General features: G+C 46.5%; 1 protein-coding gene across 1 annotated transcript; it reads left to right on the top strand.

Annotated features, from left to right (window-relative positions):
- The first annotated feature begins 12,207 nt into the window (after positions 1–12,207).
- Positions 12,208–18,436, top strand: fgf18a (fibroblast growth factor 18a). Its single transcript, XM_070913100.1, has 5 exons — positions 12,208–12,239; positions 15,734–15,773; positions 15,948–16,128; positions 17,887–17,993; positions 18,164–18,436. Exons 1-5 carry the CDS (start codon positions 12,208–12,210, stop codon positions 18,434–18,436), a joined length of 633 nt encoding a protein of 210 aa, XP_070769201.1.
- Positions 18,437–18,971: the final 535 nt, after the last annotated feature.

Genomic DNA, 18,971 nt, shown 5'->3' with positions numbered 1-18,971 from the left:
GTGATGTGGCCACTATGATCCAACCTTAAAGCATTGTGTGTGTGTGTGTGTGTGTGTGTGTGTGTCTGTGTGTGTGTGTGTGTGTGTGTGTGTGTCTGTGTGTGTGTGTGTGTGTGGGTTGGTGCGTGCGCTCAAAATATGCTGATGGTATGAACCGTAAGTGTACGTATGTGCATAATGCGCGCAATCTATTTTAGTGTTTGTCAACGTGTTTGTGTGTTGTGTGTGTGCGTGCGCTCGCCTGTGCACGGTGACCGCTCTTGAAGCTGAATCAAAGTGCTCTGCTTTCAATAAGAGTCACAATCAGCAAAGTGGCAGCAAGCAATGACATCACTGCAGCTGGGTCCCCAGCTGGAGCACAGAAAGGACTTTGGCAAGTGTGTGTGTGTGTGTGTGTGTGTGTGAGTGAGTGTGTGCGGACGTATGTGTGTAACAGAGTCAAAGACCAGTGGACGCATAGTTTATTTGTAATATGCATATTTCATGCAATTCGTAAACTCTGTGGCAGAGCAAAATGCAAGCAGGTCCGTGCCAAAGTAGAACCTTTTCTCGCAGCCCTCGTGTGTGTGTGTGTGTTTGTGTGTGTATATGGTGGCTGAGAACGTAAGTGAGATTTCCAACCTCAGTCGTCCCCATCAGTCTCTCTGCACATTCTGTGCCTTGTTTCTATTGGAGCAGACAGTGCTGCGGTGAGAAAAACAACAGGAATTTCATCTGTCATTGATTAAGCCCATTAACGGTGGTGTCTGATGTCTTTTACACTCATTCCACACACACCGACATGCAGCTGCACTCACAAACACACAGAGTTACACGCACACACCCTGACTCCCCCCACACTGCACCGCTACCAAGACTACCATACAGTAACGGACACACCATGGAATATCATCAAGATCCACACCATTACTGTGTGTGTGTGTGTGTGTGTGTGTGTGTGTGTGTGTGTGTGTGTGTGTGTGTGTGTGTGCCTGTGTGTGTTTGTGTTGGGTGTGAATGGATTTTCACACGCTAAGTCATGCAAGCCGGAAAATACTGATCATAAACTTCCAACCAGCATGAGCAACCAACAACCCCACAGAGAGCCAACACACACACACACACACACACACACACACACCATGCTACTGGACACACAAGCCACTGACGCGGTTTACACACACACACGCACACACACACACACACAGAAAACTGTACTCATATGAACAAACCATGCTTTCAAACACACACACATACGACACAGCCACTGAAAACACACTGCTACTGAGCATACCGCGCAACCAGACACTCCAAACTCACTAAACAAATGTCTGATGTTGTCACTCTGGTATTTACCACTCCACCACTGTCATTTTATAAGCCAGCCTCGCTGCTTTGAATGTGCAAGCATTGTGATTTTAGCTGCGTGCTGAAAGTACAGCTCGCATAATGTGACAGTTATTGGTTGAAAACAGAGCTTAAGTGCTACGATTTTACGTCTCTGTTTTGCTGCAGAATAAAAACAATGGTGAAAAACTCCATGTGTTAGTGATCCACCTTAAGTGTTGATGTAGACATTGTGATTGTTGTCACAGACGACAGATAATCTGCGCTTTCTGTTCAAAGTGGTTTCTATAAAACCCCAAAGTCAGTGTCACACATATAGTGAAAACACCTCCCTGCAACCTCTCATATAATCTTGAAATTCAAATAATTCTACTGCAGTTCCAACTGTTGGAGCTTTTAGCCACATCTCACGGTCTTCCTCAACAGATGGAGATGACTCAGTTCTCACTTAAGTCTGGAACTTCAGTCTTCAAGTGGTTGTATAAAATGGGGAGGGGGTCTTTGTCACTTAATGACATCTCCATTTCAACTGAGCAAACTCCATCCACTCAGGAAGGCTGTGAGATGTGATTGAAAGCTCCAGAAAAAGCTAGTAAGTGGACCTTAAGTTAAGAATTCTTTGCCAAACTACTATTTCCAAAGTATAAATTAACTTCAGGCTCCGTTGAGGATATTATCTGCCATGCAGATTACAGGGAGCTGTCAAAAATGTCACTTTGGGATTAAATATTTAATACACAATTATAACAATTATAATACACAAGTGTAACTCTTTACAATGCCGGAAGATGTTCTTTATAGATCTACTTCGAGTTAAGAATATCAGGATTTAGGAGTTTAATCAAAAAAGAAGAAATGTTAATTGACAGGAGTAAAACTAAAAAACAACCTTGCTCAGCTGCCACTGCAACCTGGCCCCGGATAAGCAGAAGAAAATGGGTCGACGGAAAACTAAAAAACAATACAATAAAATTGAAAGACAAAGGTGGGTAAATGTTAAAAATACAAATGGGTGACAAATTAAAGATAAAAACAACATGTAGTGTTTTCGTATGATGTTGCGATACTTACAAGCCACCTTAAACAGCTTCAATGCTCCTTGGCCACAGTGTTCCATTGTGTTGAGATAGTGAACTATGAAGGCCACAGCATATGATTCACATCATTTTCATGCTCATGAAAAACCCTCTGTGGAAGCATCTGCATCCGTTATGTTTCTCTATCCAGGTTTCTTTAACTTGTCTGTAGCTTCTTAATTGCTGTGCAGCATTTGAAAATGTGTGGGAATATTTTTTTGGCTTTACTCAGCACAAAGGAATTCAGATGGAGATAATTAAGTTGTATATAATGAGTTTCCCTTTTCCATTTTCAGTGTGTTATCCAATATGTAGTTGTTTGGGTATTTATAGTCTCTGAAGTTTCCTTTCACTTCGGTCAGCTCAGTTCTCACTAGATCATTTGAGTCCAAAATAGTTCCCTCATCATAAAAATCATTTTCCTCTGACCAAGCTGAATACAGGCTATTGAGCTGAAGAGAATAATTTAACCAAATGCTTGTCTACCAGCTGTCACTACTTGATTCATTCATTTTTTTTTATTGCAGAAGCAAAAGGGAGTTATGACTTACAAGATATAAAAATAGAGCTTTCAAAACTCTTGAATTCACCATGACTGCAATTTAATCATCCAACAATCCAACATTGAGTTTTAAACCAGTCAGACAAGACAAAAATATTATCTGTATCATAAAATATATGTTGGCAAAGCTCTTTACAAGTGCTCCAGTCGGTGTATACTTTCAGCCAAAGAATAGGATAGAATAAGGTAAAACAGAGCTGCACAGCAGAGCAGAACAGGAGAGGAGAGTGAAGCCAACAGCAGAGACCTGGGGGAACAGAGCTGTGATGAGGGACGGCTACCAGAGACACCCAGCAACTCACATGGGTGTGCACAGCAACCCACACACACCAGTGCACATGGGCCATAAAAAACACACATGATTATACACATAGATACACAGGCCAGAAAAGTACAAGCGTGCAAAGACACATATACACACACACACACCAGGCCACGCTCACAAGTACCTGCACACATCCCACTTACAACACACCTACAGTGCACATGCATACACATCTTTTTTTCAGGACACATTGAACACATAAACTCATGCTTGTCATCGTGAATCCTTTCTTATCTCCATGTTTCCTTTCATTTCTTTCTCTTTGCTTCCATCTCTCCGTCCTTCTTCTTCTTCTTCTGTCAAATTCCAGAGCTCCATCACAGGAGACAGCCCCACGGCCCTGCCGCCGAAGTCCAGAAGCTCTGTCCAACACACTCGTCCCAACTCCAGAATCCTGTCATGTGCTATAATTTAGCTCTTTCCAGAACACTTTACTTTCCCTCTGACTGTCACTTCCCATATATCACTGTCATTCAGCTCATCTGTCAGGGGTCTGGGAAAGGGTTATGGGTGACTGACCAGAGATGTCATCAGATTCCTGTCTGAATCTGTCTTGGTTGTGTCCTGTGCTCATAACACACACACACAAACACATATCTAACCTAAGTCTGAATGACAAAGGGCAGAGGGTAAAGGCAGGTGGGTTTACGTAGAATGAGAGGTTGAAGAGAGGAAGGGAGAAAGTGATAGAAGCCAACAGAGAGAGTGTGAGCGAGAGGGAAAGAGCGTGAGAGAAAGAGAGAGAATGAGAAGAAAAGGGAGAATAAAACAACAGGCAAAGTGGGAGAGAAAAGGAGAGGGAGAAAGCCTCCGGAGTGCTTTTTCGCTCCAACGGGACAAAAGGTTACAGCATGACGGGGGTAGGTGTCAGGTGATGTGTGACAAGTCCAAATTAAAGATGACATAATGGTGGGGGCCCGGATGGGGTCCAAACCGGGGGCTGACTGAGACTGAGGGTGGGGGCAGACCGTGGCAACCAAGTCGATCTGGGCCATGCTGGGCTGGGCTAGGCTGGGGCTGGGCAGCAGGGGGCTACCCTGCAGGCTCCTCCATATGGAACGCGTTAGCCTAGCGATTGCTAATGAAATGCAGGCTGACGTCAGGCAGACACCCACCCATTGTTTTGCTGCTTAATTTGTTATAATATTTGTCTTACAAATGAGGATTTTGCCAGTACAGAGGAAGAATGAGAGACTAGGTGAACAGAGGTGGGCAAATACAGTAAGAGGCCAATGTTAAGGCAGCAAATGGGGTTTGTGCATTCGCAGTAAAGGAAGAGAAAAGCTAGGGGACTTAGCATAAGTGCTAACACAAGAAGGGCCAGGGCCTCAGCTGTCTAAGTGGGAGGTATAGTGACCAGGGGACTAGCATGGGTGGGTGCGCTGGAAAGGGAGGGACTGCTGTAAGAGGCTCAGAGTGTTAATTGCATATGGAAGTTTTTAGCATAAACAAACATTTCTGCATTACTCACAACAATTTGTTTTAGGAATGCATCATTCAGACTACTCCTGCAGCTGCCTGCCTGTTTTATGCATTCTCATTTACGCTCTTTCAGTGTTATTTTTTATAATTCTTTCTCTTCTCTCTCTCTCTCTCTCTCTCTCTCTCTCTTCCTCTCCTTCAAGCCCATTCACCCAGTTTCCAACATACAGAGAAGTCTTCCTAAAATAGGCTCAGTGGAGCAAGTTTAAGAATGCTTTTGTTATTCCAAAAGGAGTTGTGCTGTAATTGACCACCACCTGGGCATCTGGCAGAAGTCACAGTGAGCCGGAGAGAAGGGGATGCAGAGGGAGAGGAAGGAGCTGTGGATGGAAAGAATGAAAGAAACGACAAAACAGAGATGAACAAATGGAGACTGAGAAAAGAAAAGAAAGGAGGAGAGATTAATGGAGGTGGGGTGGGGGGGTGATGGAAAGTGTGTGTGCTATGCCCCTCTCTCTTTCTCTCTCTTTCTCTCTCTCTCTCTCTCTCTCTCTCGCTCTCCCACTCTGACATGTCAATTTCGAAGGTGCTTTATTGGCGTGAGTAATGATGAGAGGTGTTGCCAGGGTAATTACATAGCACATTAAAGGGTTTCATAAACATTACAGTTCCTCCTCTGCCCGGTGGCAAGGCTAAAGGGGCAGGGAGAGGAAAAAAACGAATGAGAGAAATGGACACAGTGAGAGGGATCAGGAGCAGCACAAAGGAGAGTGGAGAGGAGGATGGAAGAGTAAAGTGCACTTACTGGAGAGAAGGGGGAGGACGGGAGGAGTGTGGAAGAGATGAACAGAAAAGATGACAGGAGTGAAGGTTACCATGATCATGGATTCCATCGCTGAGCGCTTGAACATGAAACATGAAGAAAAAACAAAAAAAACAACATGCCGGATCAGGGTCCAACACAAGCCACAGCTGCAATTTACATCACTATGCATGGACAGCACAGGATAACTCTCTCTCTCTCTCACTCACTCACACACACACACACACACATGCACACTGTAGTCATGAAACACACACCTACACAACTTTGTGCATACCCTTGTTGACACAATCTTTGCATATACTCATAACCGTTCACACTGTAGCCACAAACCTCACACACTCAGCTGTGCACAGTCTGTCACTGAGGGTCTTGACACTCACACTCAACCAAACACACACAACCACAAGGACCATAATTAAACAAACACCCATCCAGTCGCTGAACGTTGCATATTTATGTACAACCTCATTGGTCGAAAGCAATTAACTTCTTCTTCTCCTCATCCTCATACAGTGCAATAACAGGCACTGTCAATCAGCATGCAGTTCCACTCCTGCAGGAAGTCACACAGGACTTTATGTGTTTACCACATAGTGTTGAAGCATCTTATCTTTAGTTTTGTGCATCTAAATGTCAAATAGTCCAATACTTAGATAGTCACTGTTGTTGTTGTTGAGATGTATTTCTGTCCTTGGTTTAATTTTACTGGGATGTTCAGAAGTTCTTGAATAGTTGGCCCCTACATGAGGTTCTGTCATGATTTCCTGATGATGCTGATATATGATCCAGGTGCATAAAGATGATGCCTTCCAAGTTTGATGTCTTTATGTTTTTTACATACCATTTCATCAATGCAAAATGTCCAAACTTCTACAAGAAGTCTTGCCAGATGAAACAGAGGTGAAGATGAGACGGTTTAGCTGCTGGATTGCATTTGTTGTTGGATTTAAGGTCAGTATTACGCACTTGGTCAATCTGAAAGGCACAGATGTTTTGTATTATTAGATATTTTGGCAAACCTCATCCACAACAATGAAAATAAACTCCTGAAGCCACTGAATAACTTCCATAATGAAAATGGTACCATGTATCCTGCTAAGAAGGCAGGTGTAGCCAGACGAACACGACTTCCTGAGCACAATTCACTCTGCAAAACCAGGCTTTGGCCTACCAATGACAAGCTAGATTACATGAATAATTACCCTGACACGAGTCCAAAGCAGCATCAAACCCTCCAACTTGAAAGTGTCAAAGTAAAGTTATTCAAGTGCCTCAGCTGGGCTATGTATAGAGACAACAGCTGCAATGGATTCTGGGACGGAGGAGAGTAAACTTTCATATTCGCTGGATTAATCTTGCTAAGCGAGAGAAGGGAGCAGGCTGTGCGCCACCAACATCGCCACTAATAAAAACAATATTTTGCTTTTCTCTTCATCTCGACCGCGCTCACTATCGCACAAACGGCTCTCCGCTAATTAATTCCTGCTCTTACTTAGCTGCAGCTGTCGGTTCTCTCATCTCGCAGACGTGGACAAGTGGCGAACAGGTTCTCATTTCAAAGCCCAGCACACTGTACACATTCCTTGACTTTGCATGGGCCCCCCTGTCATCAAAGGGCCTTTATTAAATGTCTCATACATTTACACATTGGGGAACAGTTTAAACTTGGCCCGTGATTAACAGCGTAGGGATATCTATCCCAGAGACCAATGTTAGTCTGACATCTCAACATCTGATGTGAAGTTTAACGTCCATGTCTGCAGGTATTAATCAAAGCCACAAGCCTCTCTCTCCCTCCAGTGATCCCACATATACACAGGCCTGCTTCCCTCCTCCCATCCCATCATATACAGCCCATACCTCATAGGCAAAGCTAATTGGACACAATCCACTGCACTTGACACATCTGAGAACTCCAAATCTGCAGCGTGTCACCACAATGATGGATTGCATTCATACTCTTCAAAGTTTTCACAATGTCTAACACTTTAGAGCACACAGCAGGGGGATGATATCGCCTGTCTGCCAACTTGTCTTTGACTGCATCCAAACTGAGAAATATCTAAACTCGACTCTTCACCCACACCTCCACCCACACACATGACAGTCATAATGAGTCAACAACTGGCCCGCGGCTCAGAACGCTCCGAGCCTGGCTTTAGGTTGCACTCCAGTCACCCATAACATAGAGTCCAGCACACCATGCCTCTCCTCCACGATGACCTTGGGGTCAGGACAGAATGCCCTCATATAATGAGAGTGCTGTTTGGGGATTTGTTGGGCTGTGATAGAGAAAGGGCAAGCACACGCAATGCACCCTGGGTCTTTGTCTGGGTGCTGACGGTATTGACGAGCGCTGATCGATGTTAATTGCTAGACAGAATGGCCATATTGACCAGGCTTGCTGGATGAAGAAGCCTGCAGGCCCAGTCAAAGAGAGAGAGAAAGAGAGAGAGATACGCAGAGGGAAAGCTGCTGGGCCCAGACCTACAGCAGCTACAGGGCCCCATACACACACACACACACACACACGGGTCTCATTCACTTTAATGAGTCGAGAGAGGAGCACAAAGGCATAACGTCCATCAATGCCAAGTCTATTCAACACAACAGAGGGTATATGCAAAAAATAGGTGTCCTGGTGTGTGTCTCTTTGTATGTGTTTGTGCACATGTGAGTGCATGCACATGTGCATTTATGAATAATGTGTCATGGCAAAGTTGGTCTGCATGAAAGTAAGACAGTTTTTGAGTGTGGAGAAACGGGAAGGGGACATTCATGTATGTGAGGATGTGTGTACACACAAGTTTGCGTGTGTGTGTGTCTTAGCTAAGGATCAATAGGCAGGAGCTGCAGAGGCAAAGACATGGGCGATCAATATGCTGGCTGCAAACAGAGGGAGGGACAGAGTGAGCAGATAAAAACAGCCGGGGAGATTAAAAAGACAGATAGGGAGGACAGAAAATGAATGAGAAAGAGTGATGTGGCAGGAGGAGAGAGAGAGGACGAAAAGGCCTGGTTGTTTAAATCTTTTCCCCCCTAACTTTATGTTATATTGAGGATAGGGTATGTGAAAAGTCATTTCCAAACCCAGGTAACATTGTGGTTGCATGAAATCCCACCTTTCTGCAAACTGAAACACCTGTCAAACATCTTCTACCGTCACCAACTCTACAGAAGGAGCAAGCTTTAAGTTATTTCAAGACTTGCTGCGGGTACAGTTTTGTTTGGTAAGGGACCAATCACAGTTACAACTAAGGCATGAATGTTTGAGCAGCAATATGTTATTTTAACTGTCTATGACTCCAGATGTGAATGGGGTTCAATTTAATTTTGTCCTATATTTTCTTTTCATATTTCAACCAAAACTTATGTTCATAGTGCTCTGCCAGATACAGTAAGTCTCTGTCTCCCAGAAGAATCTTAACATAAATATGTGTAACATAAATTTTACAGATTTATGGGAGTATTATCTCTGCATCAGGATCATTTTGGAAAATCTACTGCTACTGTTAAATCAGGCTTTTGTGTATGTGAATGGAGTTTGGGCTCTTCTGCCTGCTATTTCTTACTCCACTACTGTACCAAGATGTGCTACAGTCCCTGTTCTGAACTCTTCCATCTGGGCTTAAGAGTACCAGACGGGCCCATACCTCATCACCAGAATGTGGTTCAAATCCCTCTCCACAACATTTACACTCGTGTCCCTTGCAGCAGTGCGGTGAGCAGCGAAAAAAGCACCCAGACACAGGTGCAAAGACAGAGAGAGCCAGTAGTAGGAAAGAAGGCCAGAGGCTTGTCTATGGAGCATGACTGGAAAGGCATTCAACCACAGTACCCCTACCCAGCCCAGCTCAACCCTGTCCAGTTGCAGAAGTCTGTGTGTGTGTGTGTGATTTGAAAGTACAATGTTGAAAAGAATAAGCCTACACTTGGAGCCAAGATAACTGTCCCTGTTGTATGAGGCCAACCCCCTCCCACCTCTATTACACACACACACACACACACACACACACACACACACACAAATGTACTCTTTCCCTCTATTCTTTCTATCTCTGCGCGCTGGTGTGTGTGTGTGTGTGAATGAAAGGTATGGCAGGAGTGTTGTGTTGGCTTGGCTGACCGTCTGCGGTTGTGCGGCGGTGAGAGGGAGTTTTGGGAGCGCAGAGCGGGCGTTGCTGCCGAAATCCCTGAGAAATGTTCGTTTTGGATCCGTGTCCGTGCTTACATACCGCCCTACCGACTGTCTCTCATTCTCCGTTTCATTTTTCCCTCTTAAGGTTTAACTTAAAAGTTATGAAATGGGGAGTCAAAATACATCACTTGAAAGCGCGGCGGCTCTGAAGGGTGTGTGTGTGTGTGAGAGAGAGAGAGAGAGAGAGAGAGAGTGCACTGCCCTCCACCCTCCACCCTGAGTCCGGGGCCACTGGGGCTACAGGGGTGAGGTTATCTTGAGGGGAGATAATGGAGGGCAAGAAGTCCGCTTGGTTTTAGGACAGATGTTCACTTGACTGAAGCAGGTGTCTTTGTTTTAAGAAGATCTTTGAAAAAACAGAGAAAGCTTTTCCCACTTTCTCCTTCTGTCAGATACATTCCAAGAGCCCAATTCATTTGTTCTAAAATGCACTTCAAAATCGTCTTTTCGTTCGAGTTCCTCCCGATAGCCAACCATGACATCATTCATATTGTTTCAAATGCATTTTACTTTGTTTCAGGAATTTCCACAAACAAATGTTGTGAGTTGAAACAAGGCAGAATAACGCAGCTAATAGTCCAAAAGAAAATTGCCTGATTCGGGAAAAATATAGAAACAAGTTGGTTTGCATTGTAAACAAGTGAAATTATCTCACCTCATTAGCAGATGTTTTTCACATAGAACGGAACACTTGTAAAAATTGATTTTATTTTGCAGTGTAAGTTGGGTCGGCATCGCATAGCGACTGACTAATCCCATTTTGATCCAATAAGTGTGCATGTGCATGTGTGTGAGGCAGGGAGAGGGGAGAGAGAGGGAGAGCGAGAGAGAGAGGTGGGAGGGAGTGAGGAGAGGAGAGGAGGGAGGATTGATCAGCGTCTGTTAAAATCTTGTTCTGGTTTTTCTTGGAGTGAGGTCTGTGCCTGCCGACGCGCCTCTCCTGTGCAGCCCCCCTCAAGAAGAGCTTTTTATGGAAGGAAACCTCGGAATTTTTGAAAGGGAGAAGGAACTGCATAATACCAGTGAAGTGGATAAAAAACGTACGACTGGTTTCTTTTTGCGTTTTCTCCCCTGGTGCCTGAATGAAACAGAGAGGCAAATATAAGGGGAAGAGGCACGGTGCAGGTTCTGGGCTGGGAGTCGATCTGTCAGTGTGGTTTTAGGTAAACACGTTTCCAGTGCGCCCGTTTTAACTTTTATTTCTTCAGAAACTGGCGAGCTCGACTCCTCTCCACTTGCAGCGCGGAGTTCGTTTTTCTCGGAGCGAGGAGACTTTCGTGTTTTCCCCCTTCAGAGAAACTGCTTAAACTTTCTACGTTTAAAAAAATAAATAAAAAGATCGGATTGCATTTTCCCCCTTCAAACATTTTGGAGGTGATGTCATCGTGCTGTGTTTTGGCTGGTATTGTGTCGAGAGGGCGCAGGGAGGACTACTGCAGCCAGGCGGTAACCAGCGGCTGAGGCGAGCGGGGAAGTCCGGAAAATCAGGTGCAAAGTGCGGCTGTTATTTCTTCACTGTGTCGCGGGTGGCTGAGTCCGCCACCCAGTCACAGCTGTTCCCATCCTCTCCAGTCACCCCTCCCTCCCTCGTCTTTCTTTCCCCTTTATTATCCCCTCCCATTCTCATTCAGCACTCTCCATATACCCCTCTGAGCTGGACCGCTCCGGGACCTTATCACCCTCTCTCCCGGACACTGTTGGTCGGTGTCACCTGAGCCACAGACCCGTTGAGCCAGCGTGGGGGCGCAGTCATGACCGAGGCCGCCCTGCATTACCCTGCGCCCGCAGAGCCCCCGTCTCCAGCTCGCCGTTTGCTCCATCAGCCAGCCCAGGTAGCCCACCTCCAACAGCTCCTGACCCTGCTCTGCTGGGACTAAACCTGCCTCCTGCTCCTGTCTGTGCCGGAACAAACACTCCAGCACTTTCTTTTATTGTCTCACCTACTACATAATTCATTTTGGAGACCAGAGGCTTGCTGTTGCGCTGAAACGTTACGCATTGGATTACGCAGAAGATTACGCACGCGCCGCATCGGTCCGGAGGGCCGAGCATCACTCCGAGGGTCAGCAAGGTCGATTGGAGTTGATTATCTGTGACGCGTGAGCGCGCTTTCACCTGTTCCTCTCCTTGTCGGGGACGCGCAGCCTTTAAAGCCCTAACCTTCCCCCTTTGCTCCCCCGCCCATCCGTCTCTCCACCGGTCTGGACAGCTGTTAGAGGTTGCCCGGCGGTCACAGTGGCACAGTTACCCCGGCCTCACACCCCATATTGCCCGCGCCTGCACATTTACCCACGCCGGGGGAACCGGGGCACACCGCCGCCGATGCCAACGGGAGTGTCCGCTGACTCTTTGACTCTGCACAACATCCAGCGGATTCAAAACTCAGAGGGGGACTCTCCGGACTGTCGGACTGGCTCAGACCGAGCGCGGAGACTGTCTCTGGGCCAAGTTCCATAGTGGAGGGGGGAAGCAATGTGGTCCCTTCTTTCCACGCTGACCGTCTTGTAAGTCACTTTCATCACTTTGTCATGCAATATTCTCATGTATCCACTCAGGTCCTATCTCTTGTTTAAACTAGTTTCACGACAGGGCTAGCTTCAGATCAAGATGATGGAGAGGAAGGTTGCAGTGTCTAACGATTACATCACTCCTCATCAGTCCCCATAGAAAACATGCCATGGAAGGCCCTGTTTTGATTGGCTGACAGTTCAGGGTCACTGGGTCAGAGTCAGGGCCCTGTTACTCATAAAACCTGCCATAAACATCTCCATCACCATCTGCACTCACTTCAGGGATGGCCAAGCTGGCTTAGAAAAGGCCATTTTCCCATCGCCAAGAAAATGCTTTTTTTCCCCCCTATTGAAAATATTTCAGAAGTTGAGTCAAATAACACCGGCTTTATCTAGTGGGATAGGAAAATGATAAAATGCCAAGAGCAAATCTAAGGGAGGAGGATACAGACTCAGGGGGTTTGAGTTTGCCCATTCGAGGTGTGTCTTGTTAAAAGCCAAGGGATTTATTTTTCTTTCTTTGTGTCGGCTGTACTTCTCCCAGATGGCAGTCATCTCCAGATACTTCTCATTCCTCACACAACCTGGGCAGGGTGTGTGCTGCTGCCGCTGCTGCTGGTGTCTGCCTGACTTTCTCTCTCTTCGTCTGTGTCTCCCTCACACTCTCTCCACTTACCCACCTAACTGCCTACATCTGTCTTCCTGTCTTTGCCTGTACCCCATTTTTCCACAGATACTTGCTCAGATAAAAACTATGAATTAATAACTGATGAACGATGGCGTCCCTGGCAGTATCCGAGGAGGAGCAGTCTCACTGTTTAGTCTGCTGGTTTTAGTTTAGGTCTTTCAGAGCCAATCATCTCTCCATTAATTTCCTTCTTGCTTATCAGTTTTACCACAGCCCCTTCACTCCATCCAGGCTGTTTTACCAACTTGATCATACTGAAAGTCTTCAGCTAGTGAGAAAGGCCAAGGGCCTTTTGCCACAACAACCTGTTACTGCTCTTATCCTAAAGCCGCAGCTCTATGTCGAGGCTGTCTGCTTCCCTAACCATTGCTCCACCATAGGCCCTATTACTGCTGGTACCACTCACACGCCCACTAGCCTAACCACTATTCTTCACTGAGGCCCACTGCTGAACATCTGAAACTCTTGCATCGTGCCGAAGCCCACTGCTCCAGTGTCGGCCTACCACGCTAACCACTGCTACACACAGCTGAAACCGCCGCTCTGTGCTGAGTCCCACCAGGCCGACCGCTCTCACTCCACGCTGCTGCCCAGTCCTCTGTGCTGAGGCCTGCTAGTCTAACCGCAGCCTCCATATGGTAGATCTGCTGGGACGCAGGTTTATGATGTCAGACCCTTGCTTGTTTTGGCAGCCGGCCAAGGCGCACCGGGCTTTCCCTCTCTCCATACCTCCTTCTGTCTTTACTCTCCCCGACTTTTACTCTGGGCTCTCTTATTTCTCGTTTTCTCATCACCCCCCCCACCCCCCTGGCTGATCCTGTCTCCCTCTTTCCTCTCTCCTTCTCTTTCTCTCTGTGGCTGGCATAATATGGAGTGTCTGTGGTTTTTGTGGGAGCAGGGGAATCCAGTGCCGAGGCACTTTTCCTGCAGTGTCCTCGGCGGCAGTGCAGCTGTGGTGTTTTAACAGCTGAGAGTCCTCACAATGCACAGGCGCTCAGGTTTTTTCGGCTGCGCAGGCAAAATGTGAGGGCCAACACTCTACTGCATTGCCCAGGATATCTGCATCTATTAGAGCGACTCAGGGGCCAACACACGGCTATGGGAAAGAAATGTTGAGAGAGAGGAGGGAAGAGAGAAGGGAAGCAAGATGGTATATGTGTGTGTGTGTGTGTGTTAGTCAGGAGGAATTGACATGTGTTAAGATGTGCATGAGTTGAACCCCCCTCCTCTTTCATACCCATTATTTATCTTTTTGTCTACTTCTCACGCCAGACCACACTCTGTGGTTACACTACTGTCTCTCATTTGGCCACGTTTTCTCCCCCTTCCTTTGAGATATAATATTAGTCTTTTTTGACCCTCTGTCCTCCTTCTCACATCTGTGCATCTGCCCATTCTTTCCGATTTTACTCACCTCTTTAATTATCTGTCAGCCTTTTCTTGCTTCATCTCCCATCTATTTATTCTTACATCACCTTCCTCTGTCCTATCTTCTAGCTATCCCTTTGTGTACTTTTCAGTCTACCTCTCTCTCCTCCTCGCTATCTCCCTCTCTCAGCAGCACGTATGTCTTTGCTTTGGCCCAGCTGTCAGCTGCCTGCTCCTCCTGTACACACACACATACACCCAGCACACATCTGCACATCTGTGTGCATGCCCAAGACAGTGTGGAGGAGTTACCCTGCTAACCCCAAACATAAAGGAAGATAGGAGGCAGGGAAGGATAGGAGAAAGGTAGAGTGGACAGAGAGACAGGGAGGGAGAGATAAGGTAGAGGAGAGATAGGGAGGACAACAAGTCAGAGAAAGAGAGAGAGAGAAGAGGCATGCAGAGAGATAGCAAAAGATGAGGTGGGGAAAGACAAAATTCGTAGAATTGCTTTTCAGCCCACACACTTGGTTCTGAACTTCATCAAGTCTTCAGCCACTAATTCAGAGCAGTTCAAGGACTGCCAGAGTAGATTTTGCGCAACACAATCACTCCCTTACTAAAGCTGTAAATAACATTTGATAGGTCAAGGTCTAAACTTCAATTAAGCAATGTGATAAAGGGAGAAGAATTTTAATTGTAACTGTAACCAGCTGTTTGAATCATAAATGTCTCTGAAAGTCCAGATAGTCAGAAGGACACGTAAGAAATAAGAAATGATACATAAAAGTTATATTTTCATATGGACAATGCACATTAATTCTACATGCTACATCACCACGGTTACTCCCTACCAGTTGATTCTACCATAAATCAACTTTCCACGCGCTTTGGTAGCTCATGTTCTCACTTATTCATAGCATCTCTAAATGTAACCACAATCCGCTCTCCAAAGCCACATCACAGCAGACTGTACACCTGTAGTCCAGCCCAGCTGTCTACATACACAGAGCAGCCAAATAAGCCAGCCCTTTCCCTTAGATGTCCAAACCAAAACATGTTCTAGTCGTCTCGGCATGTTTGCCATTTCACCACGGTCCAATCAGGTCATTTGGAGGCCAGATTTTGGTGTGGCGAAAGTCAAGAATGGGTCAGAAAATGGGTTTGGACAGAAGGCTGGTAGCGTAACGATAAACACTGCTCTGGGTGTTGTCTGTCTGCCGATCCCTGGACATCTGCCTGTCTGTAGGTCAAGTCGCCATGCCAGCCACACACCCAGCAGCGTGAGTAATCACCCAATAAGGAAAAGGGTTGCTGAACAGAAAGAACATCAGAGAAGAAAGAGATGGAAATGATGGTGTCACGTATGACTCTTCCAACATTCAGTGTTGCTTGCATATTTCTAAAATCATCTATTTCTGCTTTTTCCAAGATGTATCCAGATGTTGCTGGTGATGTGCAATCCATTACAGGTGAGAGTCTGCATGCATGACACAAAGAGCGATCATACAGTATAAAAGACAAGTTGTATATTGATAATACATGCAATTTTTCAATCCTGGTTGTGACTCTCTGTATTTGGATGTGTGTGCACCAACCACTGGGTGTGTGTCTGCCTTGGTGTGTATGTGTGTGTGTGTTCCTAGCAGGTACTTGGTGTGGATGGGGTCAACTTCAGTGTGCATGTGGAGAACCAGACACAGGTGCGAGACACCATGAGTCGGCGACACCACCGGGTCTACCAGCTCTACAGCCGCACCAGCGGCAAACACGTCCAGGTGCTGGGACGCAGAATCAGTGCTCGAGGAGAAGATGGAGATAAATATGGTAAGACACACACACACACACACACACACACACACACACACACACACACACACACACAGTAGAACACAGGCAAACACTTTGGTACATGCGAGTGTATGCACAGTTAGATGCTTATTTGCGCATGCACATTCACACCAACTAAAGGCTGCAAGTACAAAGACTTGAAGGTTGACCAAGTGCATGCATGAATGGATACAGAATGCAACTGTGCAGGCACACTCACAAAAGCACACACACATGCCTCCCCAGGCTTTGGCAGAGGGGCAGTGGAGCTTGTCTTGGGAGTACAAAGACCTCATCGACTGGCTGCTGACTCAATGATTCACAAGAGAGCAAGAGAAAGAAAGAGAGAGAGAGAGAGAGAGAGAGAGAGAGAGAGAGAGAGAGAGAAGGTGTCAGTGAACAAAAGTGCGAGTTAGCAGGAGAAGCCTGGCAGGTAGAGTGTCAGGCCGAGTGTTAGAAACTCATCTCCTTCATCGATCCCTCCATTGATTTCTCATCCTCCCTGTTGTCTCCTCTGGATTTAAAACAGCAGCCCCCCCCTCCATCCCTCCCTCCCTCCATCCTCTAACACTCCCTCTGTCCATCCCCCACTCCCTCCTCCTCTCCGCCTTACTCTGCCTGTAATGATGTCTTCAACCACACAGGATCAATGGGCAGAAGAAAGCCAAGCCATAAAGCTAGAGTTCATATCCCTGTATGTACTCCAGTGGTGACTCAAATTGCACATCCCGTCCATTCACAAACATGTCAGGTTGCTAGCGTGCCACTTCAAGCCAAAGATGGGGTCATGGATGCAAAAGCCTGTCTCTTTATTGACAAACCACTCCTAAGCTGAACAACCCACCCAAAACTGACCAACTAGGGCGATGAGGTATTACACAGGGGAACCAAAAGCAGAGAGAGAGAGCAGAAATAAAAGCGAAGACGGGGCGGGTGCATGAAGGTATAAACATGAAGCAAAAGAGCAGAAGGGAAACGAGAGGAGAGTTGGGGGAAGAGAGAGGAAGAGGGCAAGAGGGAGGGAGGTATTGATTTCTCTTGACCCCTTTGTTGACTAAGGTCATGTAGGAACCATTTTAGGGATTTATTTTTAAACAGGCACAAGCGCTCTCTGATGATGTGTAGTTGGTGAAGCAATATTGCCTGAAAGGATGAACACGCATGCACCTGCACACACACAAATACACAGAGGTACACGCGCACGTGCATGCACCTTAACAAGAACAGTATCGCAGACACTCAGTCTGAGTGTTCTCCCGCTCCTCTTGACCCACCGTGCTCCGTCTACTCTTGGCTGTTATCTTTTTTACGAGGCCCATTTGTGGTCAGCGGCCTCACATCCATGTGTGTGACCAGGCTTATCTGACAACCATCTGTCCAGCCACAGACATTTACATCTGTGTGTGATTTATCAGCACGTTTAATAGCAACTATGAATCCTTAAAACTGTGATTCAATGTGAAGGCCTTATCGGGTTTAAAGCCAAATCTGATTTAATGGTGGCTGGTAATCTGTGCAATTAGTGTCACACTACTTGGCAGTGGGTTTGTTCGTGGGGGCTTGAATGTTGTTCTTTGTGTGATCTCACACAACATGAAACTAAGTGAGCTCTAAATGTGGGTTACCTTTATCTTTCTACCTTTATGTGATACAACCTAATAAACCAGTGAAATCCTGTAAACACAACATACTATGTTTCTCTGCATTGCCTGTGGCTCTAATGTCTGTCTGTCCCTCCGTCTGTCCCTTCACAAGCCCAGCTCGTAGTGGAGGCCGATACCTTTGGTAGCCAGGTGAGAATCCGGGGCAAAGAAACCAATTTCTACCTGTGCATGAACCGCCGCGGCAAGCTGGTAGGAAAGGTGAGACTTCTTTCTTTTAGAGGCATGTTTATCAAAAATATCTTATTATCTTATGGTTTCCTGACGAGCCTCTCTTTGTTTCTCCCAATGTGTGTGTGTGTGTGTGTGTGTGTGTGTGTGTGTGTGTGTGTGTGTATGTGTGGATACCTTTGGTTTCTCTGCTCTCTCAGAAGGCCAGTAATCGAAGCGCTGACTGTGTCTTCGTGGAAAAGGTTTTGGAAAACCACTACACAGCTCTGATGTCAGCACGCTACACAGGCTGGTATGTGGGCTTTACTAAAAGAGGCCGTCCTCGCCGTGGCCCCCACACACTCCCCAACCAGCAGGACGTACACTTCATGAAGCGCTTCCCGCCTGGGGAGCAGCCCGACCTCACCACACCCTTCCGCTTCACCACCGTCAGCAAGCGGGGCAAGAGGGTGCGCGCTACTGGGCCCCGCTAGTAGTGGCTAACGCTAGCACCCACTGTCTTGTCATCCAAAGCCTTGACCTGAGCCTGCCAATGGCTAACCCAGTCATCTCTTCTGTCGCACACGACTGAACGCCTCCCTTTGTTGGGACAAACATTGACCAGAAACTTGATGAATCATTCATGGGGTTTAGCTTTACACCTACTAATTTGCCACTACAGCCCCCTAGTTAGTGATCATTCCTCTCAGTTTTAGTTCCCTTACTGGACCAACTGGATCATTACTGGTCCATTGCTGGAAGCTCTATGGACCTGGTCTGCTTCCCTTCATAGGCCAAAAATACTGACAGGAAACCTGAAGGGCAGCCAGAGTCCCAGGCTCTACAAAGGCCTTTATTCCACAACCACAAAAACCACAAGGCCTTCATGTCTCCTGTTCTGGACCAGCTGGACAATGTCAAGTATGGGATTACAACTGGACCATACAGAGAGAACAAAGGTGGGAAAGACTGACTGAACAAGAAAGTGGGTGCTTAGCCTACGGATAAAGGGAAAACAGGAAGAAGACA

The sequence above is a fragment of the Enoplosus armatus genome, chromosome 10, assembly GCF_043641665.1.
Source record: "Enoplosus armatus isolate fEnoArm2 chromosome 10, fEnoArm2.hap1, whole genome shotgun sequence".
NCBI lineage: Eukaryota > Metazoa > Chordata > Actinopteri > Centrarchiformes > Enoplosidae > Enoplosus > Enoplosus armatus.
Note: the sequence above shows the minus strand (reverse complement) of the source record. Positions and strands in the feature narration are given on the sequence as shown.

Coding starts and splice junctions, on each gene's coding strand:
- fgf18a (XM_070913100.1), top strand. CDS start 12,208: ATGTGGTCCCTTCTTTCCACGCTGACCGTCTT. Junction 12,240..15,733: donor CTTTCCACGCTGACCGTCTT/GTAAGTCACTTT, acceptor GCTTTTTCCAAG/ATGTATCCAGATGTTGCTGG. Junction 16,129..17,886: donor AGAAGATGGAGATAAATATG/GTAAGACACACA, acceptor TCCCTTCACAAG/CCCAGCTCGTAGTGGAGGCC.